This window comes from Falco cherrug, chromosome 13 (assembly GCF_023634085.1).
Source record: "Falco cherrug isolate bFalChe1 chromosome 13, bFalChe1.pri, whole genome shotgun sequence".
NCBI lineage: Eukaryota > Metazoa > Chordata > Aves > Falconiformes > Falconidae > Falco > Falco cherrug.
The window spans coordinates 8,360,448-8,384,210 of record NC_073709.1 but is presented as its reverse complement, the minus strand read 5'-3'; the positions used below and the strand labels follow the sequence as shown (position 1 = coordinate 8,384,210).

At 41.9% G+C, this 23,763-nt stretch overlaps 1 protein-coding gene across 3 annotated transcripts in view; it reads right to left on the bottom strand.

The window, feature by feature from the left end:
• SNAP25 (synaptosome associated protein 25) overlaps positions 1–23,763 on the bottom strand; it is a 66,272-nt gene that overhangs the window by 26,912 nt on the left and 15,597 nt on the right. For all 3 annotated transcript variants that reach the window (XM_055725979.1, XM_055725980.1, XM_055725978.1), the window contains 2 exons: positions 3,319–3,453; positions 2,638–2,679 (listed from right to left, as the gene is read on the bottom strand). In XM_055725979.1, the coding sequence (XP_055581954.1) occupies positions 2,638–2,679; positions 3,319–3,390 (114 nt within the window). In that variant the 5' untranslated portion in view covers positions 3,391–3,453. The remainder of the gene's footprint in view (positions 1–2,637; positions 2,680–3,318; positions 3,454–23,763) is intronic.

The following is a 23,763-nucleotide window of genomic DNA, read 5'->3' as shown; positions in this document are numbered from 1 at the left end:
TAAAATATAGGTATTTACAGCACTGAGTAACCTGAGTAGCTCAAGTAAGCATTGGTCAGTGTAGATGTAACTGTGTTGCATGGGTATGTTGCGCACCACAGAGCAAACTGAGTTTTGTAGTCTACCATCCCAGTATACAGCTGCCTTGGCACAAAGCAGTGGCTACTTTACAACAGCCACTCACTGCTTCTTCTTGCTTCCGCTATTGGTCTAGGACTAACAAAATCAACTTCTTGCAAAGCTGGTTTATAAAAACAAGAAACAGTAACAGATTTGGTTTTCCTTGCCAACGTTCCCTGGGAATAACACCAGGGCTTAGTCTCCAAGCTCAACCTAGTCCTCTCAAGCAAGGAAGCCACAGTCCTTTGGGGACATTGATTTTGTCTCCCAGGCTATGACCTACATTTCAGCATTAAGGATGACTTGTACAGCTATAGGGTTTCCCTGCAGCACTCTTCTGTCTCTAGAGTTGAGCCAAGTCAGTCTGTTTACTCTGTATTTTCCTAATATCTAACAGAGTGGAGCCAACCATGACAGGAATCCATAAATATGTATGTAGTAATAATGCTTAAACATGGAGGCATTCTTTTCCTAAGTAAGGAATAACAGATTTGTGGTATCAAGAGAACAGAATAAAAAACACTCTTTCACTGAGGAAGAATATTTTCTATCTCTACAGACTAGACAGGTTCTGCTAAGCAAGAGAGTCTAATTGGATTTTTGGGGTCTATTAAATCAGAGCAGTGCAAGTTCGATTTCAAAGACACCATTTGTCCTTTCAGTATAACATCTCTCACTCCCTAAATGCTGCATTCTTTTAAAACTAGCTAGGAAATGGGATCGGAGCAATCAACCAGCTGTTTAGACCACAGAAGAATTTTAAAGGTCTTTTGTAGTCACGTTAGGAAAAATAATATTCAGCTCATTTTAGAATTCCCATGACTACTCAGTGCCAGTTTTAGAAACTTCTCTATTTAGACAGGAAGATATTGTAGCATCTGAATAAAAGCCAGGTCCAGAGAGATGCCGAGCCCTTCCAAGAAGCGCCACAGTCCTACATAAATTAATTGGTAAATTCAGCAGTCCCAGTTCTCTTCCCACTTTGCCATTTGCTGTGATTTAATACTGAAATTCCAGTGGCATTCACAATATGCTGGTTCAATATGTTAGGAGGACTCAAGCAGTACATAGGTCACACAAATACGACTCAGGAGAGACAGGGCTGATATTTACTGATGGCTTGGCCCTGAGCAAACCACTTCCCTTTCCTGCACCTCTCTTTCTTCCCACTCATCATCTGCCTTGTCTATTTAGATCACAGGCATTTTGGGGCAGCAGGCTCTCCTGCCTTGTGTTTGTGAAGGCACCCGTATGAGACTCTCTTCCATGTCATTGAATTGATTTCAGCAGGAGCTGCATCACATAAAGTGATGGTCAGAAATGGCATGTCCAGGGAATTGAGCATCAAAAAGGAAACAGATTGTACTCATGAGACAAGAGCAGGTTTCCGTTGCAGGGGGCTCAGATCTGAAGTGTTTGTGGAGGAGAAGTGATGCTGACTATGCTCAATGACCCATCTCTCTGTCTCTCTGTACACAGAAATTTAATTTTGTTTCCACTGGATTCCATTGATCCTCACCATTGTGATTGATTTCAGGACCATGGAGCCTACGGCTCAGCTTGTGCTTGTTCCTGAACGTGGGACCTGATATAATTTTCTTCCCGTTGTCTCTGCTGGAGACTCCTCTGGTTGTCAGGAGTACTGGGACTGTCAGTGCTGATGACCCTGATTAAAAATGTCACCAGCTCCAGAGCCAAGGCTCACATGGTGTTTGAAAATAATGTGTCCTGTCAGGCAGGAGCAAAGTTTTCCACCACCTGATGGCTGAACACTCTGAACTAAACCGAGTTTGGGAATCTCCAACTTTTAAAACCCTTTATTATGAAGAGGGTGAAATGCCACCTGACTGAATTGTTTTTTCCCTTCTGGGAGTGACCCCTCCAGGCAGGTATAAGCTGTATTAATTGTGAGGACCAAGTCCAGGTCCCCTTCCTTGGCACTGTGGAAAATCAGCTAACTTCCTCTTCCAAAGCTGTCAATCTAGGATATCTCATGAGCCTTGAAATACTAATGTTTCAGAGATACATAAAGAAGTGGCATTTAAATGCTATGGTGACCAATAGCTGCAAGTGTTTATAGAGAAGAAAGTATTTAGGGATAACAGGGCAAACAGATCAAGGGCCTTTCTCAGCTTCCCCACTCACAGTGTTATGGGAAGGATGTCAGAGCAGTGCCAGCATGAGGTTTCAGGAGCTCTGCAGCAAACTCAGCTACTTGTCCCTGACTACATGTCACCTTCAGAGGCTGTTCCCTTGGTTTATCTCGAGTAGCCTGTCTCAATGGGTGCTCAGACAGGGGCAAAACAGTGCCTCAGCAGTCCGTCTGCCGTGTGACATTTGCAACTAGGGCACAGTGTCTTGAATGATCCTTGTGAGGGGTGAGGATAAGGGGGGATGGAGCGGCACATAAAGCCATGACCATGCTCTAGCAATGTGAGTTAAAAAAATGCCACTTCCAGTGTCAGTCTCCATCACTTTTGCTCACAACAGATGTGCAAACGAAATGCAAGTCCTTACCTCTTCAACAAGCTGCAGCATTCGACGGGTGCTCTCCAGGGACTGAAAAAAAACAGAGGAAAAAACACTTAGATTTGGCAAGATACACCTTCCAACACTAATGTTCAGGCTCATGCTGGCAGTATTTTTTTCCTGCACTCTTTGCCTTCCCTCAGAATCAGGCCATCAGCAGGGTACTGGTGATCTCTTCATCTTCAGCTCTGCATTACAGCTTGCTAATGCAGCAGTTCCCACCACATCTCGAGGCAGCTGCAGTCTCTAAGGTTTGCACTCCCCTTGCTCACGCGCTGCGGCAGTACTGCTTGGAACAGCTGGTGTTCCACTTTAAAAATAAAGTCTGTGGTTTTCAGCTAAGACGGACTTTTAACATTTAATACGTTTGGCAAATTGAAGGAATCCTCAGAAAATATTAAATTGATGCTTTTTTTGCTCTGAGGACAGTCAAATTGATGCAGACTCTAATACCTAAACCAAACTCAAGATCAATAAATGCCTTAATCTAGACTAAACATGACATTAAATTTTACCCCGGCTCATTTAATTTCCAATTCTGCATTCAGTGTAAAGCTGATGGAAAACAGAATCAGCTCTAGAAATCCTTTGCCGGATCAGCTCCTATTTCTGGATGTGCCTCTCACGCCAAACCCAACCCCAAGTTTCCTGTTTAGCTATTGGTCTCACTTCATCAGCAAGCTGGTCGGCACGCCGCTGCATTTCTTCCAACTCATTGCGCATATCAGCGTCTTCCGCCATTTTAGCTGTGGGTGTGTTTGTGGAAGCTGCAGATCAAGGATTTGCGCTCAGCTGCTTGTGAGCCTGGAAGACAGCAAAAAGGAAAAGAAACAGTGTGGTTAGGCTCCCTGACTAAGTGAATTGTGCTTAAATGTCAGTCCCACAAAAGTGCTTTTATTACACTAGTATGCTCACCCAAGTTCTTTTATTCTAGATAGCAATTCCTACATAGTAGAGACCACACAGGATTGTTCAAGGTGGTGCTTTATTCCTGTATTATTAATCACTCTCAAAAAACGTGATGTATCCTTGTCAGGCTCTTTGGGAAAATCCTTCCTTTTTTCTTAATCTTTCAAATGCTATTCATAGCAAAACTGGAGACACAGGAGGTGTTACTTGCTACCAGAAACAGTCTTGAGACCCATTCATTCTTCTCTAGAACTAAAAGCCTTAATGTGAAGGAGGTCAAGGTCAAGGCTACATGTCAACCCCTCGCGTCCTGTTTCAGCTGCATTGCTTGGAGGGCTGGATGCCTAGCTAATACATGTGCAATGAAATTAAAGACAATGAAACTTTGTGGATTTTTGTTGGCTAATGATTTGTCCACCATGCTATAGTTCAAACTCTGTAATAATATTTACAACTAGACTGCAAGAAGTCGTCTACTGGGAGAATCCTTCATTTCAGGGGAAGTGATGGCAGGACCTAACTGGTATTTTCAACTTCTCTCCAAAGCAGGTCAGATTCTGGTCTTTGTTATCCCTCTCAATACAGAACAACGCCACTGAGCTCATCCTAACCAGAGATCAGGATGTAGCCCATTAATCCTCATTTGGGTAGGTTTCTTTTTGTTATAAATTTGAGCTAGCTCTGATTACTAAGCATGACTTGATTAAGAAAGGCGGGTCCTCCTACCATCTGTCAGGTCTTTATAACAACAACACTGGTTTATTTCTTTACTTGATTCAAGCATGGCACATTGCAAATTACTGCACACTGAATGTTAGATCTGTTCATTGCAGGAAAACCTAATCCCAGGTGCAGAGGAGGTGGGGAAGCTGTGGGGGACTGCAAATAAACAGCCATAAAGCACATGCCATCATGCTCAATTACAGAAAGAGGACAAAAGCAGCCCCTTTCACCAAAGCTGCTCTAAGAAGGCAAAATCCCAGGGGCTATTTTCTGTCCTGTCTTTGCGATACATGTAGACTTTATGAAAAAAGATAAGTCAGGGCAGAGCTTGGCTTTAAAATTTTAGCAATAATAGCTCTGTTTAAATGGAAGTTATAATCCTTCAGAGATTAATCTGTTCCTCACTTTGACAGTGCTCTCCATCAGAAGTATGGGCTGGACAGGTACAGCTGTGTGGCAGGGATATTTCCTGGATCATGCCCTGTTTGCTTAGAAATGTATAAGGAAAGCAGACAGCTCCTTGCTTTTTCTCTGCAGCTTCAGCAATGGATTTGCTTTTTTTTCTTATCTAAGAGGGAATATGTGACCTTCATGCTTTCACATTAGCTGTGCCCTCACTCATGGTTGCTTTTCCTCTTTGAAGCTACAGCAGAAAGAAATCCATCTCGAAGAGTCAGCCCCGCAGCTACTGGCACAGCATCCTACTTTCATCACTGAGCACATTGCCACATCCTTGTCAAAGGGAAACTGACATTTTGTGATGGGTCATACAATGTTTAGGAACCCAAATGTACACTGGAGAAGCCCACCCAGTTCTGCCAGCTGCATGGTCACAGCGGTGCAAAGGACCAAGCTTAAGAAACTCATCTGCAGCCCCAGCTGGTGCAAACAGAGCTTAATTTCATGGCTAATATTCAGACTGATATCAGACACTTCAAGGATGCTCACAAACAGCAGTAAATAAGCTTTACAAAAAATGGCACACTATGAGGTTTAGAATGAAAAGATGACCCAGGAATTGGTCTCCTCCTGAAGGGCATGTAGAAATGTGGGGATACTCTCAAGGCCACCCCAACCTTCCCACCATGCTGCTGCACTTGTGTTGCCCTTTCACAGCTCCAGGAAGACACTGCTCCTGATCAGTAATGGAGCATGCTCAGCTGGAATAAAAAGAAGTTATTTTGGTAAAGAACTGCTCTCCAAACTCCTGTCCCACTTGGCAGGCTGGCAGTAGCACTGGTCACTGCTTCACAAACTGTGGTTTTTAGCAGATCAAGGCAAAACTCAGCATTTAAATATTTCTGGCAGAGCCTCTGTGACAGAATACCAGGATTAAGTCTGTGGACCTAAGAATATCTGGCTAAAATATTCTCCACTGCCTGGATCCCTTGCTACACTTGTGCTGGCAGAAAAGCAGCACTGAGCTTTAGCAAAAATCAGGAAAATTTAGACATGACTTTGGGACTGATCTAATTGGTAAATACATATAGCTGTGAGGGGCAGGAAACCGGTTCGATGTTGTGTCTATCTAGTAGCATTTTACTAGCTGTGAAGTGGGAGGTGATGCATCAGTGAGAGGATGGGATGCTAACAGGGGATTTGGTTCAGTCTCTAGGCATATCCAATGTGAGCTGAAGGATTACAGACCTGAAAGCGAATGAAGGTGAGGTGAGTGCTTCTACTGACAATAATGAATAATAACAGTCTGTTTGTCAGTCACTGCAGATAATAAAAATTGCACAGATCATTCAGTTCTCAAGTAGATTCCAGCCTGACCTTTGATCTTTTACTTATGAATTTACGATCATGAACCAGTGGTGGCATTGTGTCATTCGAAAAAGAAACAAAGTGGAGAAACTTCGTTATTTTTCTTTAGTGCTATCCTTCTTGGTTAGTTAGAACCATCAGTTGGCATCCTAGTGACAGATGCATCCTATTTTGCATCAAGCTAAAAAAATGTCAGAGGTTGTAACCAGAAAGATGTTTTGTAGCAAGTGACCAAACTTGACAGGTTTATTGAGATTGTTTGGTATTTGTAAAGTACTTAGAATGAATTGAGAAACAGCAAAAAGCATTCTTCCGTACAAGTCATTTTACATCAAGTTTTAGTCATAAACGAAAGTGCCCTGCAGCAGTGCTGATTCAACCTTATTTAATAGAAAACTGTGCACAAGAATCAATAAAGGTTACTGATTTGCACACAGTATGATAAACATTTTGCAGATGGCTGGGAATGGGTTTATTTTTTTTGCAGATTTTGCAGTTTAAAATGTGGAATAGGGCAGATTAGAGATAGGATTTTCCTTGCAAAGTCCCATTTAGGCTGAAATTCCATTCCAGTGTCATGAATTTTCAACAACAAGCCCTCTTGTCAATAAAATCCTGTAGGAAGCAGATTTGTTTTAAAGGGAATGATTTCTCTGCAGTACCAATTAACAGCTTTCCCCCTATGGTGTTTCTTAGGAACACCTATATATAGTCCTCTTGATGTACTAAAACATTGAAACTGAATGATTACAGGAATGGCCAAGACAAGGTAAACCATAACAGATTTCATCTCACTTATTACTGGACAGACTTTCACAAGCAGAAGGTATTGGTTTGTCATGGACCCACTGAAACCTGTTCTTGTTTTATTAGAATGAGTACAGGCCAAAGATACTATATAAGAACTCTGGATAATAAATTCCTTGTGGAATTTCTATTTTTGATAGTAGCTAATAGTTTTCATTCTGTTCTCATTCAAGCTAATTTGAACCAAGGATCAAAATTCTGTAATTGCCTTAGGAACCTCTAACCTAACTGGAAATAAACTCTCCAAAATGTGCTCTGTACTTTCAACATAAACTACATTTTGTTTTGTCTATAGTCACTGCAGAGATGACAGATCAGAAAACTAAAATTGTGATGTAATATGTTAAGCTCTTTAGAACTAAAACTTTGATTAAAAAAAAAAGTTGCTACAGAAGCTATAGCCACTAGCACACACTCAGTCAATTTGTGTTTACGCTTGCAGTAATTGTATATACAAATGCAAGCTCAAATTTTCACAAGGACCTTGGGTTTTCCATTTCAGAAAAGGGAAAGGAAATCCTCTGCGTTCACACATAAACATACACGGTGCTCTCTTAAAAGGAGACAGAAGCCCAAATGTTGCTACCAAAAACTGTGTACGTCATGTACCAAGATGTGCTCTGCGTCTTCTAGTTTTGCAAGGAACTTCAGGGACTTGAGCAACTTACATCAAATTCCTTTTGAGCCAGTCTTATATGTTATGCCAGCGCTTGTACAAAAGTACAACAGACTAGGAGTTAAAGAAAAATACAAAGAAAGACTGGCTAATGGAAATGCGTAGCCTATTATACTTTGAATTCTACATCTGCTGTTTTAGTAGTGCTCAGATGCAATAAAGAATCTCATAGCAAGAACATTATATATCCTTATGGGGTTATAGTGAAGTCTAAGAGAGACCTGCATATCTCCCCAGAGGAAGAGAGATACAATGAGTGACCTTTGAAAGCAAATATTTGCTTCACAGTGATATAAACACTTCAATGAAATAAATACAGGAAAATAAAAATGCTGCAATTTACTGTGGTGAAGGCAACAGTGCAATAAAATGTTCTTTTTTAAGCACTCTCTCTGTTATTAAAGGACACATCTATTCTTCCCATGGATATTTGTAGCCAGAGGATGACTGCATTGGCGTATTCTACTTAAAAAGTCAGAGCTGGTCAATACCACACAATGCTTCTTTCTTGTAGGATAGGAAGAGCACTACCGCAGTGGTGTGGCATTAGTAGAAGTGCAGAAAACCTAGAGAGAAACTTGGATCAAGCATCTCAGGATGGATGTTGAGCCATTTAAAGCTGGAAGTTGCATTGCAGCTCTTTTCCTTTCATTTTTTAGTCTGGTTGTAGGTAGAAAGAAAACATATGCTGTTAAAGGGGGAGGTGAAGTTCAGCTACAGATGAAGGGGGTCATCTTTGCTCCCCAGTTTGCCTTGCGGCCATTCAGTTGGCTCCCTGAGTGCTGTGCAAGGCATGTTCAGCCACAATGGGGCCAGGCATGAGGCAGTTCTGGAGCTTCCAACAAGGATCTTTCCGTCAATAAATCCCTTTTTCCTGATGCACAGCCTTTTCCCTGCTGCACCTTTCTGACAGCTATCACTACCCCCTGGAGGTGTTATCAAGAGCTCAGCTGCCCAGCACACTGGCCATGTCTTTCACCACCTTCACCAGCCTTCTCTAAACAAGGTTTTTGCAGCTAGGTTATAAGAACTGCACTGGCATTAACTGCCAAGCTCAGTCTAGACCAGAAACTGCCTACTAACATCAGTAGGGAATGGAATGACATCAGCAGTGAGAACCTGCTGCAAACGGGTGCTTAGATACCAATACCTCTGTGTGTGCTGCTGACACCAGCGGGGTCCCCCTGAAACTGTGTTGAGCATGTAAGTTCAAAGGCAGATCCAAACAGAAAGCCAAGAAAGGCATGTGTGTGCTGCCCACAGTCAGTGTGACAAACAACAGCAGGTGAGAAATTAAAAGGAGTTGGGAGCATAGTTTTTATAGATTGTGGGCTCTCAGCAATGTCCCTCACAAGCTCTTAACTCTTCTGAGTTTCGACTTCTGTCATCTCCATTTCACCCAGAGCTCACCACAATTAATACTGTCTATAACAGAAACAATTCCTGCTTTTGCTCTTATTGTATTTTAATTGATCTGAAAGCACTTGGAGAACAAAACAGCTAATTTTGTAATGAAGAATCCTATTTAAAGATTTTTTGCTATTGCATAAAATGTAACAATGAAAAATTACTCAAAGTTGTTATTTAGATTTAAATTTTAAATAGCTCTGAAATAAAATCTTGAGGAAAGTCTTCTTTTTATATCATTCTGCAGCACAGCCTATTGCTTGGATGTAATTTATTCAGAAGATTTATTTTCAGCAAAGTTCTCATTTCTAATGAAACACCTTTGTTATGTTTGTGTTACTGATTAAGCCAAACAGCTGCCTCTTTGTTTCCGTAGGGTATGTTAGCATTAACCTGTGGCACAGACACCTCAGCTTTCTTCTGTTGCTGTCCTACAGAGTGCTGCTTGCAAGCCTTTGGGCCCAGCTCCAGAGCGCAGGCTAGCAGAGTACAGTGATAACTGATTTCACTCTCGTTTTTGCTTGCTATTCAGTAAAGAAAAATGCCTACTGATGAGGGCTTGTCTGGGAGTGGCTTCAGAAAAGACAAGCACTGAGGTCTTGCAAATCTGAATTCAGGAGAAGCAAGTAATTCCTAGTTTGTCACTGTCTTCTTGCATTGCCTTAGACAACTTATTTTACTCTCAGGGCTTGCTTGCGTTGCCTGAAGATAGGTCTCTAGAGCTATGTGAGATGCTGTAGGTATTTGGTATCCTGCTGCTGGCTGTATCTGTCAGCGTCGTGCAGATGTCTTGGATACCCTCTGATGGGACTGCTTGTCCATGTTTAACAACTGAATCTGTCTCCCACCTATGCAATACAGATAAAAATTTTCTTTTCCTTCCTATTTTCTTTTTTGGGGGTTTGGGTTTTTTTTCCCTGCTTAAATTGCAGGTGTTGCAGGGCATGGACTAGCACTTGGTTTGGAGATGTTTGTGGTGCAAGACAACAGGGACTTTTGGATAAACGCTAGTGAGCATGGTGTCATATTCTCACTCTGCATCTCTGTGTCAGAACCCATACCTACCTGGAATGAGAACTCCAGTCAGAGGCCAAAAGGAAGATGTTAGAGTATAATTAAACAAAATTATGACTCCTGACTATTTGCTGAATGTGTTGGAAAAATAATTGGAAAGCAGTTTTCATATGGCTTGTGTTGCTATAATAACAAAAAGTGCAATAAAATGAATCTTAGTGTGAATGCAATCAGGCAACGTAAATGTGCTGCCAGGGGGAATTACTTCTTTTTGTAGATGTGGGCATCTCTACCCCTGGCGAACCCCTGATCATTAGCGAGTAAACGAGTGTGATCATGCATATACACAGTTGCAGTGCAGCAGACAAGTTGTGTTGATGCAACCGCTCCACGCCTCTGGTTTCTGCAAGTAGTGAGGTTATGAGCAATACATCCCACACATCCCCCCAGGCGCTGCAGCCAGGGGCGATGGCAGGTGGAAAAAGTTGCCGTTGAGATCTCAGAGAATAACAGGCAGTCATAAAAGAAATGCCTGGAGCCACCCCGTCCCAACACAAAGCAAGTCATTGTTGTCCTGTCAGTTGTCAGACAACACTGCTGTTTTATGAGGCTCCAACATGTGCATGTCACTTTATCAGGCTCCTGCACTGGAAAAAATAAAAGCACAGAGGAGCCATTTTGTAACAATTTCACTTCAGAGTAATAACAACTTGGCTTTCTATCCATTTTACTGCTAACAAAACTGCTTTCAAAAATAAACCTTTCAATGTGTTATCTCTTTGCAGTCGCTTCTACAGCTATGTACCCACACATTTTTCCTTTTTTTTATTTTATTCCCCAAACAGCAACTGAAAAACATTTCAGGCAAAAATGTTTGTTTTGTCTGTCTGGGAGAGCAACTAGCCAGTGTGGTGGAGGGTGAAGAAAGAAACCCTCTTACCAGGAGCGGGCACCTCATCTGGAGGGACCTGCTGGCAGTGCAGAGAGCACCGAACAGAAACCTGGACCAGTCTAATTCCCTGTTATTACAGGTAGCTGCCTCATACAGCTTCATTTATAATCCAGCAGGCTATGTCCTATGATTCCCCAAGTTCATTGCATTCCCACTAGGTCTGAGTCCAGACCCTTACTTTTTCAGTAAGCAGAAAATATTTCACTTCTAGCACAAATTAATTCACAGCTGGAAGATAGCAGCTTGTTCCTGTGCCACTCTTGTCCTGTGACAAAAAATTTCTCTCCTTCCTTACTCTCTCCTTCTCTCTCTCTGAGGTACGTAAACAGCAGTCATAACTTTTCTTAGCACTTCTTATGATGTGAAAGATCAGACTCTGTTAGTCCTTTCTTGGTAGATTGACTCTTTACTACCCTCATCATCCTAGCAGCAGTTGGTTATGCCAGTTCCAGTTTGAATTAGTCTTCTCTGGAAAAGAGTGGCTGGCACATCACAAGGTATTTTAAATGAGGATACAGGCTTTGCTCGAAGGGCTTAGTGCTTCCCCGTCCCTTCAGGAGATACCTGCTCAAAAATATCCCACAACCTCACTTGCCATTTGCATAGCTGGATCTTGGTGGGTCAGGACAAGAAATCCAGGTATTAGTAGAGAGGATTAAAGAAAATGTCTTGACTCATGACAAAGCTATTTACATTCTATGGCCAGAATCTTGAAGAAAAACAAAAGGTATCTGCTTAGCTGGAGGATGAGATTTCTGACTATGTCATGATTTCCAGTGAAACTCACACCCTGAATTCAATCAGATCTTCCTCAAAATATTCACTCACCGTCACTGCAGCACTGACAAGCAGTCAGCCTCTCTTCTCTTTGATTATATTCCAACCTGAGTTTCTTTATGTTGCTCCTAAGCCACTAAATCTGATTAATGGTCAGTTTTAGAAGCTAGGGGTGAATGTCATGCCCCATTTCCAGTTGGAGGAAGTTTCCCTGCTGCCATTATCAGAGTGAGGCTTGCAGGTGGGGCTACCAGCCAGCAACATCCTAGTAGGTACCAGCAGTGTGCGAAGGGTGAACAGCAGAGCATGTGTGTGTGAATCTGTGAAAAAACATAAACCAGGAGTGCTTGGCATCTTAAATGATTTCTTGCCAGGTTTTCCTGAGGCTACCTGCCCCCTTCTGTTTCTCTTAGATGAATAGATGGATGGATGGATGGATGCATAGATAGATAGATGGAATATAAATATAAAATGGAATTATTGAAACATTTACGAAAGGATTCAGGAGACAGCAAAGTATAAGAAAACTGTGTGTAAGATTTTCCTGGGGAGCATACAGGGCATTTCCACCAGGCTGCATGAAGCCTGTTGTATTTGTTATTCCTAGGTTAGTAGAAGGAAACTGTTTACTCTGCACAGTCTTCTCAAGACTGCACAGAGCTCCTGGGCCAGCTCCCTGCCTCCATATACATATCCAAGCCTCTTCCACATCTGGTTTAAATTAATTGTCACCTCTTCTGAGTGTCCCAAGCCAAAATGATCTTATGGGGTTAGGGCAGAAGTCAAACCTGGGCAATGTTTGGGAAACCGGTGTGGGGCAAAGGCAAGCACAGATTTCCTGGGAAGCAGAATGGGACCTGCATCCCCTCTTGGCTCATAGAACCAAAGATGTTCAACACCCATCTGCAGCAAAGAGATATTGCTCCTTTTCCTTACTGTTTAGAGTTGCTCATGGACCACAGCTATGAGGTGCTGAAGTTTTGCAGGTAGTATGAGACATCTACTTTCAGTGGGCTGCAGGAAAGGGGTTGGTTATAGCCTGGGAAGTCAGTGGGCAGTTAGCAACAGCCTGTTTGCTCACGTCTGTCACACAGAGACTGAATCAATCTGATTCAGCTTTATAAAGTCACTGTAATACAGAAGATGAACTGTGTCTGCGCCTATTAACTACCCCCTAGTGCTGCAATTAGTGTCTGTGAGTCAGGAGCGCTTCAGCTACGTAACAGGTAATGCAGCATGAGAAAATTACAGTAAATCAGCACTGTCTGCTCATTCTTTTGCTCTTAGTCCTGCCAGTGCGGATGCCTTATACATCGGTGTGGTGGCAACCAACTGGCTGCTGTTGGTTTGTGTTTGTGGGTGAAGGGTCTCCCCTCTGTACCTGCATAAATCAAGAGGAGCCAACCCGATAGCAACAGAGAAAGCAAACTGAGCTTCTGCAAGAGAGAATTAAACATGAGTAGTTGTTCACTCCACAGTGCCTCAACCCTTTCTAAGTCTTCTCTGCCTTTGCAAAGTCAGTGCAAAATGGCATTGTGTCAGAAGTTACACACACGTGACATGCAGATCAAATCATGGCAGAAAATGCAAGCCAGTAGAGATCACCCTCAAATTTCTTGTAATGATCCAAGAAGGCAGACAAGTGAAGACAGATTTTTGTAGGCTAAATGGATGATGAAAAGGAAACCCACAAACTGGAGAAAGACTTTTTTTAGGCTAAATGGATGATAAAAAAGAAACCCACAAGAATTAGAGGAAGAAAAGAGAGCACATTTGCATTGGCATCTGTCACAAAGTGGAGCTAATTTCTGCTGCATTCTGTGGAAGTCTGCAAGTCAGGGGGAAATTTTGTGGTAACTTTTTTTCAATTTGAAAGTTGTTTTTTTTAATTATTGTTATTATTAATGGAATGGAACAATGAATAACTCAGTCATTAAAACAGCAGTGAAATTTTTCATTTCTATGTTAAAAATTGGTGCTATTCCTTCTTTACTATTCCTGATGCTCTTAGGACTGGGTGAGGCAAGCTGTGAATATAACAAGCACTTTTACAAGTTGAGTATGGAATGGCTGATGATTTTGGCACACAGGAAAATATGGAAGAAGATTTTTGTGGTGAAAGAACAGTAACTCAGTATTTTATTTTAAAAGATTGGCAGTGGCATAATTAACACCATCAGCATCAATATTGTCATAGCTGTCATTTCAAAGCAATAGACAGGAATAAGGTGTTCCCCTGATGGTGTTTGTTATGGGCTGCCAGCAGACTCAGGCAGACAATTCACTTCTTTCTGCATGGTTTGTGTTTGCAAGATTCCTTTGCAGTCCACTTACACCTACTCCTTCCCTTGAGCTCTATTACTCCAGTAAGGACTTACTTTTCCTATGCTGAACAGGACTTGATAACTGTATTTGTTGAGCTGAGTGCTGCACAAGCCCCACTCCTTCACTTCTTCTCAGCATTCAGTCTTAGTTTTATGCTCTTTTTACCCTCATGGTACCGCTGACACCTTGTAAGTGCTTTGCCAGTGAAGCATGCACATGCTTGGCTGCTGGGCCAAAGGGCTGTGACTTCACTGTGGCTTTTGCGGGCAGTTTTCACTGGCTTTCAGTGCATCTCTGCGGGCACCGAGGCAAATGCATGATGCCAAAGAACAGCTTCTTCTAGCAAGAGTTGGTTAGTGTAGATTCTGGCCTATGCAGCTATGACCTTAATAGAAATGAATGAAAAACAATTAATGTAGGTATTGCTACATGTAAACATATTAATAGGAGAGTAAAATTCTATATGCTGCAATCATGAGGGTATTAGGAATGTAAATAGTAAACTTTGCCCTATTAACACGTATTTGTGGTAAACAAAGCAGTTCATTGTGTTTATAATTTTCATCTTTTCCTTTCATTTCTACCTGATGGTAAAAGTGTGGCTATGTTTCAACCAATAGACTGATAGATTTTTAGCAGAAATCTTCTTTAACTTAGTCACCAGAGTCAAATCAGCAGCTGACAAAATATAAGCATTATGAAACTGGGCTGATGGTGTTATTCGTAGAATGGAATTTTAGCTGAAGAAGGGCAATTTTTTCAGCTATGAGGGACAGCAAAAAATTTGTTAAAGGGAAGATGTCATTGTCTTTGAGAGTCCTGGTTATCAGTCATTATTTATGTTCTTTTCTTTTTCAAGTAAAGAGCCTTATCTTTAAAGAAACCATTTCGTTATCCATAAATCCATGTATCAGCCTGTCTGTCTGTCCATCCTTCTGTTCATTATATCACACAGCAGGAAGCAAGAAGGAAGGGAGCTTGCCAACTTGAGGTTTTTCCTTTGTGTGTGCAGCCATTTCTGGTGAGGGCACTATCATGTGGAAATGCAACACCATAAGTAAAATAGAAAGGGCACGAGAGATCATAGGCCTGAGTCAAAGCCCCATCAGCTCAAAGAACTGCTATCCAAAATGTGTCTGAAGAGTTCAGGAGACCATCTGCACCTCCCCACTACTACAAATGGATTTTCTCTAGGGCAGAAGAGCTTTAATAATGAGTAAGCAAAGAACAAAAAATAAGGTTGACATTTCTGAGGGTGCTGCGTTACCCCCAAGGACATCTTGTGTTTTGCAGATCAACAGCAACCCTTGTAGCTTGGGGTTTATTTTCTGCTACATCCAGGACAGCCCGGCCCTACCCCTGGCTCCACTCTCCTTTGTGCTGTAGTCTCCACTGGGAACTTAAATTCTGGAAGCAGAAGTTAAAGCTGAAGAAAGTCCATGAGCTTTGAAAATTTTAATTCCCTTCAAGAAAGAAAAAGAAATAGCTACAGCCACATTATAAAAAGAAAGGACCCTACTTAGTTTTTAAGTACCCTCATTCCCTGTTTGTATGTAGGTGATACACAGATAGACACGAGTACGTAAAATGCAGCTGGCACAATATAAAGACACAGCAGAATATATTTTTTAAATGCAGTTTGTATGCTAAAAGGCCTGGGAACCCAATTTTAAATCAATAAACCTTTTACAGATCTAAATTTTATTATTTCAAGGCTCTTCTATAGAGTCAATGACAAAAAATTCTGCTGCTGTTAAACAGCTCATCCCCTTGAAGTGAAGCTGGACCCTTGAGCAGCCCAGACCCACTCCCAAAAAGCTGCAGTATTGCAGATGCCATTCAGATGAGGGGGGGGTCTGGCTGCTCCCTTCACTGGGCACAACTGGGAGATTAAATGGGAAGATCCTAGTGTCATATCTACTATTTATTACTGGTGAATATTTATACCAAAACCAATAAACTGGGAATGACTGTTTAAGATGTATGCATACAAGTCAAAAACTGAAAACATCTGATGTTTCTAGGCTAAGTAAATTATATTAGCCACAGGAATGCATAATAGCACCCCACAGATATGCAAAACTTATTCACTCATTTTCAAAGGCCACTGCTGCTTTCTGACTCACACCTACAACTAATTCCTGGCTGCTACTCATTTCCCAGGAATCAGTAATATGAATTCGAAGAGGCCAAGGGCACACATGCACACTGGCTTTCCCTGGTGCAGGGTATGAGAACTCCTCATTATTTATTACAGGCTCATGAGGCTGATTTAGAAACCTTTCTTCCTTCTGAAGTCCGTTTCAGCCTTCATAGGCTGATGAAAAAAAAACCCAGCATGCTCCTCCAGTAAAGATTACCCAGACTTGCAGGCGAGGATTTAGCTGTACTAATATAAGAGCACAACTTCTATTTTTTTTCCTCCTTTCTTTTTTTGTTGACCAATCAATTCAACAACAGGCTAGATAGTGCCCCAAGGGCATCACTTTCAACCATGTGATCAGCAGATTAACAGAGAGGCTGCAAAATCCTTTCCGCTCAAACTGTTTTAACAGAGGATCAAAATCTTTCTCTCTGTGTGGGGATTTTTATTTAGCTAGTTCTTTTTATTCAGTTTGCACATGCTTTTGAAGGAATTAAGGCCTGCAAGGGCTCACAAGATGGTCTGGTTTGGCTTCTAACCTTTTCCTTTCAATTTGTGCTTGAGAGTAGCAAGTTTTCCAGTTCCTTGTGGGAATGTTGCCCCTTCCCTGGGTCTTACAGTTGCATCATTACTGGCTGAATCTCATCAACCCACAGGTGATGGCTCTGAAAGGTCAGAACTTAAAACATTTTGCAAAAGCTCTCCCTTTTCCCTGCTGCAGTTCATGTTCTCATTAAGGGAGATGGACATATCGAAATAGGCTGTGATACAATCTGTAGGCGAAAGGTTTGGGAAAGACGAGCTGGGTAAGTCCAGTGGGGTTACATGCAGTTTACAGAGCTCTGCTGTACAATAAAACATGAGATTAAATTTGATCATGTACATAAAATAAATGACAATTGACTATTCTTGGCCTCAGCTACCGGGAAGCTGATGTGCTTTTTGCAACACAGAGGTGCATGGGTGCTTTTTGCAACACAGAGGTGCATGGGGGATTCCTATTGAAACCCTTTATATTTAATGCACAGATCTCTAAGGTATGCAGGTACAACTACTGCTGATGGGAAGAGGGTACATTTACTGTTGTAGCACAGGAGATTTTTTACTGGAGAAAACAGGACTCAAAAAACCAAAAACAAAAGTAGAAAACTAGACTGCCTTATATTCATCTAAAGCACAAAAGCACACCGGGAGCTAAGTAGACTGAGGATCACATGTGAAGGTCTACGTACAGCACGGCCAAGAGGTTTCTTTGGCTACGGAATGTGTTGAAAGAAAACTAACCCACTTGCTCAGCTGCTGGATGATGAGTGAGCTGCAACAAGAGCATTTCATGTACTACCAACAGAAATGGCAAGAATAAACTCAGGAAAAAAAATTAATAGCTGACATTTAAAAGCAATCACAGGTTGGTCATCAGCAAGTCAAAGCATTCAGCAAACAGAGGATTTCCCTGGAATTGTGCTTGGATGTTCCCACAGTCTCCCTGCCAATATCCTACAGCTCCAGATTTCAAGCAGGGAGCAAACCATTACATGGCTGAGGGCAGAAGGATTTTGCCTCACTGCCTAACAATGAAAGCTCCAGTTCTTTTTTTCATTTAAATCCCTAAACCTATTTCTGCCATTGCTGGGACCTACATGGGCTGGCTTTGAGCCTTTCAGACTAGAGGCTTTATAAAGAACCATACCAAAGTGAAGGAATAAAATATTCGTTGCAGTGGATGAATAGTGACAGCCAACCTGATTCTTCTAAACATTAAAATATACATATTTTACATAATAAAAAAACAGCATTTGCCTTCCAACTACCATCATAAGACTCTCATTTCTTTAGGCAGATCTGCATTTATTCACCTGAGCATAAATCCAGAGAAATTCTGGGTTTCAGATGAGACAATCTGCTTTTCCAGTCCTCTATATGAGAGCACAGCTTGTCCCAAGGACAAGCAACTATCAGCAGTGCTGCCTCCAGAGCATCACAGAGATGACTCACTCAGACTCAGCTCTCAGCAGACCAGGAGCAAGAGGCACTGTTGCTTATGAAGCTGCAGCATGACAAGGACCACAGGGCAAAGCCCGTGATAAAACTGAGCTGGGGCTGTACAAGTCAAAACGCTGAGCACATCTGGCCCAGCAGGGTTTATAACACAGTGGCAATGCCAGATTAAGAGGGACAGTCCTCCCAAAAGGCATGTTCAGCAGTGGTAGGTGGCTTCTGGTGATGCCTCCGGTGGGGAGTTAGGAGTTGGTGCATTGTGAAGCCTCTGAGATTAGGCATTGTAAAATAAGGAAACTCTACCCACAAGGAACTTTTACACTTTTGTGTAAATGGTATGTCCAAGTGGTCAGTGTTCAAAGCTAGATGTCTCAGGCAGATGGTGTACCCAAGCATTTTGTAGAGCTGTTCAGGAAACAGGCATTGTGTCTGTCCTCTGAGACCCACTAGTAGAGAGCCACCTTTTCAGGTTTTGGTAGACATGCTCTGGTCTTTCAATATCAGCCAAAACCCCTTTATTTTTTCAGCTGGTTTTAGTTCGGAGAGCTCTCCCTCCACTTCTATCCCTCCTGCAAATGTATGCTTGAGGATTTTTAGCAATGGGAATATTTTGAAGACACGAACAATACTTGCTAATGAAGTCATTTGTTAGTAAAATAAGTTCCAATCAAGAATATTGACATGCTTTACTATATATTTATAAATACTATTCCTGTAAGTAAAGACAGCAGGATGGGGCATGAACTTCTCTTGAATGTAATCCAATTTAAATTTAAAGCAATCATTTTTTTCTTGTGTGTTTTACGTAATCTAAATTCCTGTATGAAGAACCAGAGAGTCTTCATTCTTGACCTAAGAATAATGTGGGAACTATTCTATGCTACAAAATTTGTTTTCTGTAAGCAACATTGCCCAGGTCGGTTATTTCAGACTGAACTGCTTTCACAGTGCTGACACTTATTTCTCAGTAAATGAATAAAAAGAGAGTTGAATCCTTCCTTCATGAAATCCCAATGACACTTACAGCAGAAAATCCATGTAATGTAAGAGATCTTGTAGTGCAGCTGCTGCCTTCATGCTTAACCCAAGGATAAATTGAAGACCAGAGATTTAAATAAAGTTACCGTCTTAAGCTTTGAAAGTGCATCTAAAGAACATCTCAAGGACATATAGCCTGGACCCATCTGGTAGACTAAAAGCCCCTTGTTCAAGCAAAAAATAATTTAAAAAAAGCCATTGTTGAGAAAAAAAAAAGGGATATTTATGTCACTTAAATCAGTTAATGGCTTAAGAGAGCTTCGGAACTGTATTTCATCCCCTGTAAGCACAGAGCCCTGTGGCTGACAGCCAAACTGTGGTCTGAAATGCCCCAGGCTTAGCCCAGATACAAGATGCGATGGCCAAAGACAGCAAGACAGCAAGCATGTCTGTAGTCACAGCCCTCAGGCTCCCTGGTCTCCTCCCTCATGTGGTGAAATACCGTAGCGCTAGTGAAAAAGCTGCACTTCCAGGTGACCTTGAGCTAAAAAGAATAGGGGCAAGAGATTTATTTAAGGAGCTTGTGGGAGGGGCATGCTCTATTTTTAAAGAAAAATAATCCATTTTGGAGGTTTATTGCACTTTGGATCTGGGTGGCTGCCAGAGGAAAAGGAATGCCCTCCTCAGATGGATGTATTGCAAACCCACCATTAGCCTTCATGTCTTCTGCAGCACCTGCCTGTCCTCACTGGGCTCTTCTGCTCCAGAACAGCCCCATCAGCAGTGGGATGCCTTTTGCCCTCTCCCACCACTCACAGCCAGACCCACAAATCCTTCTTTCCCAGTATGTCACCTCCTTGCCCTCAGCAACATCCCCTGGTTCCTGCAAACCAGAGGGCACTGCAGTCTCTGCAGTGAGTGACTGCTGCAAGTGTTGCTTCCAAGGTTGCAGTGGAGAGGCTGAGAAGGAGGATTCCTAGGTGTTAAGTTCAGGCAGGAATAAAACAGGGAGGGCATGCTGCAATATCCATTTTAATATTTGATGCAATGAAGCTCTTTGCCTCAGGGATTTGCTGTCAGCTGCTGCAGCATGTGTAGTCTGCTTCAGGATCCAGCGCTGGTGCCCTGCAGGAACCAGAGCTGAGTGCATGTGCCCAGGGTGTAGCAAGCGGTGGGTAAACAGAGGAGTCAGGTGGGTAAACAGAGGAGTCAGGTTCGGCAATCTCCTTCCCCTCAGGTGGAGGGAGCTGTGCAGCTGTTAGGAGGCTTTGTGATCTGTCCTGCTTATTTTTTCACGACCCAGGTGAAGGAGGCACGATGACAAGCTGACAAATTATTTATTTTCTTCCCTTTTCCCTACATTCTCTGGTCTTCACTTTGAAACCAGGTTAAGTACTACAGGATAGCACAGTCACAAAAAAGACGAATTACTTCGTCAGGTTTCATTAGACGTTAAGGGTAATCACTGTCTGAAACTTCAGACAGGCGCTGGATGAACATGAACCATCATCAATGCTCAGCAGACAGATGGCAGCAGTCTCTGAAGCAAACTTAACTACAATCTGAATTTCAGGCAACCCAAAAATACAGGCCATGATTTAAAACTTTGTCCTGGCATATGGAAATAACTGTAGCTGTGGCTGAAACTGGCAAAGGTGGAAAATTAATTTTAGATTAATTCTGTATTTAAGAAAAAAGCACCAGCTTGTGAGGAAGGGCTCTGCATGCCTCTTTTTCTTCACTGCTGGAAAGCAGTGAAGTGCCTTGGGCTGAGTGAACTGAAGTATCGCTGGGTTCATTGGGGGAAGAATTTAAAATCTGTCTCTTCTGAGGACTTGGCCTAAGAGCTTGGAACAGGTCAGTCTCTTTAATGAAACACAATAAAGATCCCTCTCCCTGTCAGACTAAGGTGAGAAAGAAAGGCCTGCATAATTTTTCTCAGTGGAGTTCACCTCACTTCTACTGAAGCAATGAAGTCTTCCTTATGAGCCCAGTGGTAGAAAATTTTAGCTCATAAGGCTAATGTCATAGTAGCTCATATTGACTACCTTGTCTAACTATAGATATTTCTTATTAATGAAAAATCAAAGTTTATTCATATTTAATAACCATTTGTTGAAAGCAGAGATTTCCCCTGCTTATGAATATCAAGTAATGTCCCCCTTTGGTCAAAGAAAGTTCTCTGCTTCTGAAATGTGGCACTTGCTATGCTGCATCGCAGTATGAGTTCACTCAGTCCAGTCACCTGTCTCCATAATAACCTGTGCCATCTTCTTCTGAGAAGCCTATAAAATTCCTTGAGATGGTAAGTACTAGACTAATCCATTATTCCTCAGTTAGAAGTTGATTAATTTCAGGAATGATCATCCACTAGGAAATTTCTCCCAGTTATTTTATGTGTCTGAGCCAGGTTAGTGACACAGTTGACATAGGAATCCTAGTTCTTTGGCAAGACTTGCTGCTTCAAACCTCCTCTGACTTAAAACAGGAACAAGAATTAAAAAATCTACCCCAAAGCTTAATGAGGCTGTTGTATTTCCAGGATATTTCAATAGGTCTTAAACTAAGCACTAATACAAGCTCACAAATAATACAGGCACAGCAGATGCTGTGTTTTATGGCACAGATACGGAGAACAGAATAGAAGCCACATATCTTCACCTCGTTGTGTCTCATTGCAACCATAAAATTCATATGAAAGCTCATTCCCAGAATTAATAAACATATTGAACTGCAGCGCTGGGAGCATTAGGTCAGGAGCAAATTAATGTCATTGAGCCAGTGAAGCTTGACTAGGTAAGGCATGTGCCACATTTGGGTTGCTGGGAAGGCTCCTTTGTTCCACTGCTGGTTAACACTTACCCTTGGTTAGCAGGTGTAGTAAAAATGTGAAGATGGCCTGTCAAACAGTCTTCCTCCTGAGTCGGCACATGAAATTGTTAAGAGACACTTTAGGGGTCCCTGCCCAAGAAGTTACCGAATCCAAAACAAAATCCAAAATTAGTGTTGTCACATACTCATTTAAGAGGAAAAGCAATGAGTCCTAATGTATACTTACTCCTTCCCCCTACCTTGCAGTAGAGGTTTGACCACTAGGATTTACTGCCTTAGCTCTTCTGGATGTAAAGACCATAACGATGGTATCAGTCACACACTAAAGGCCTGTGGACAAATTACCAGAAGTTCACGGCATGAGCAACTACTCACAGTCGCCCAGGAATGAAAGTGGATACCTGTCCTCTGACCCTCAGTAGTTTTCCACTCCCAGGGTAAGGGCAACCTCTAAACACAAACAATTCAAAAGCTAGACAGAAGGAGATCACAAACTATGAGCCTTTCAGCTACCCCCAAAATCACCTCCCAGCAAGTGCCTTGGCAACCTTCCCTGACTGATACATAGCCCCAGACAGTTGCTGGCCCCATCCAGGGCCACTAAAGAATAGCAGGGCCTATCAGCTTGTTTTCTTTTAAGACAGCCCAAGGCCCACAGGCAGAAAAGGAACGGAGTGTGTAGCAAGCCCTGGGAAGGAGAACTGTGTTAAGCTTTTCCAGCTGTTGTGGTGGGTGATTTTGTCCCATGAGAACCTCAGACTTGAGCAGGTGCCCAGAAGGCACCATAAGGGATCAATTTCAAGTGTATGCTGTGATGCAAGTGAAGTACAGAACTCAGTAGGACACCACTATTAAAATATGATTTCTCCAGCTATTTGTTTTTTTAAAAAGATGCTTCTTTCTGAAGCATGGCATAGCATTTGCTATTCCAGACAATAAAAGTTTCAATGCCATACATTTGTGCTTAATGCTAGTTCCAGAAGAGACAAGAACCTGCATTAGAGGCTGCCAACCACAGCTTCCATATTATCCCAGACATCTGATGTATCATCTCCAGAAATGGCTCAGCCACGGGAAGCCCAGTCAGTCTTTATCTGCTTCATCTCATACAAAAAAGAGATACAAACATTTCCCACTTCCACTACATTTCTGTCGCCAAAGTTATGAGGCTAGAAAAGCTTTTTTGACATCTCCAAAGCACAAACAAAAAAACTTTGTCCCCTTCCCTTTCCAGTTCTGATTGTGTATCAGTATTTCTTGGCTCTGAAGTATATAATCAGTCTAAATGCGTTAGGGGATTTTGGACTAAACAACAGTACAAATGTCATTCATCAGTATAGACTCTGGCAGGAGTTGAACTAGACTCATGCCAGACACAGATAGACACAAGTAAGCAAAGAAACAGAAAAAAGTTTGCCATTTCATTAGAAATGGGCAATATACTGATTTTATAAGCTAATCACACAATGATCAAAAAGCTTACTAAGAAGATTAAAACTCTTCATTTCTTACATAAATGGAAGCTTTGCAGCAAATGAAAAATGTGCAAGTATTTATTTCTAAAAAATACTTTTATGCTTTTCAAAGCTTTGACAAAAATGATTTATTTTCTTTCCACTAGCAAATCAAAATCCATTTTCACTGCCTAGGGATCTGACTACCTTATCACGTGTTCTGTACCCGTACTTAGTTAACCAGCTACTAAAATAAATGCAATAGGTTATGTTATTTCTGGAGGGAAGTACTGTTCTCTTTGGTATTGAAACAGGTAGAAAATGGGTAACCTCTTATTTAAAATACTGAATT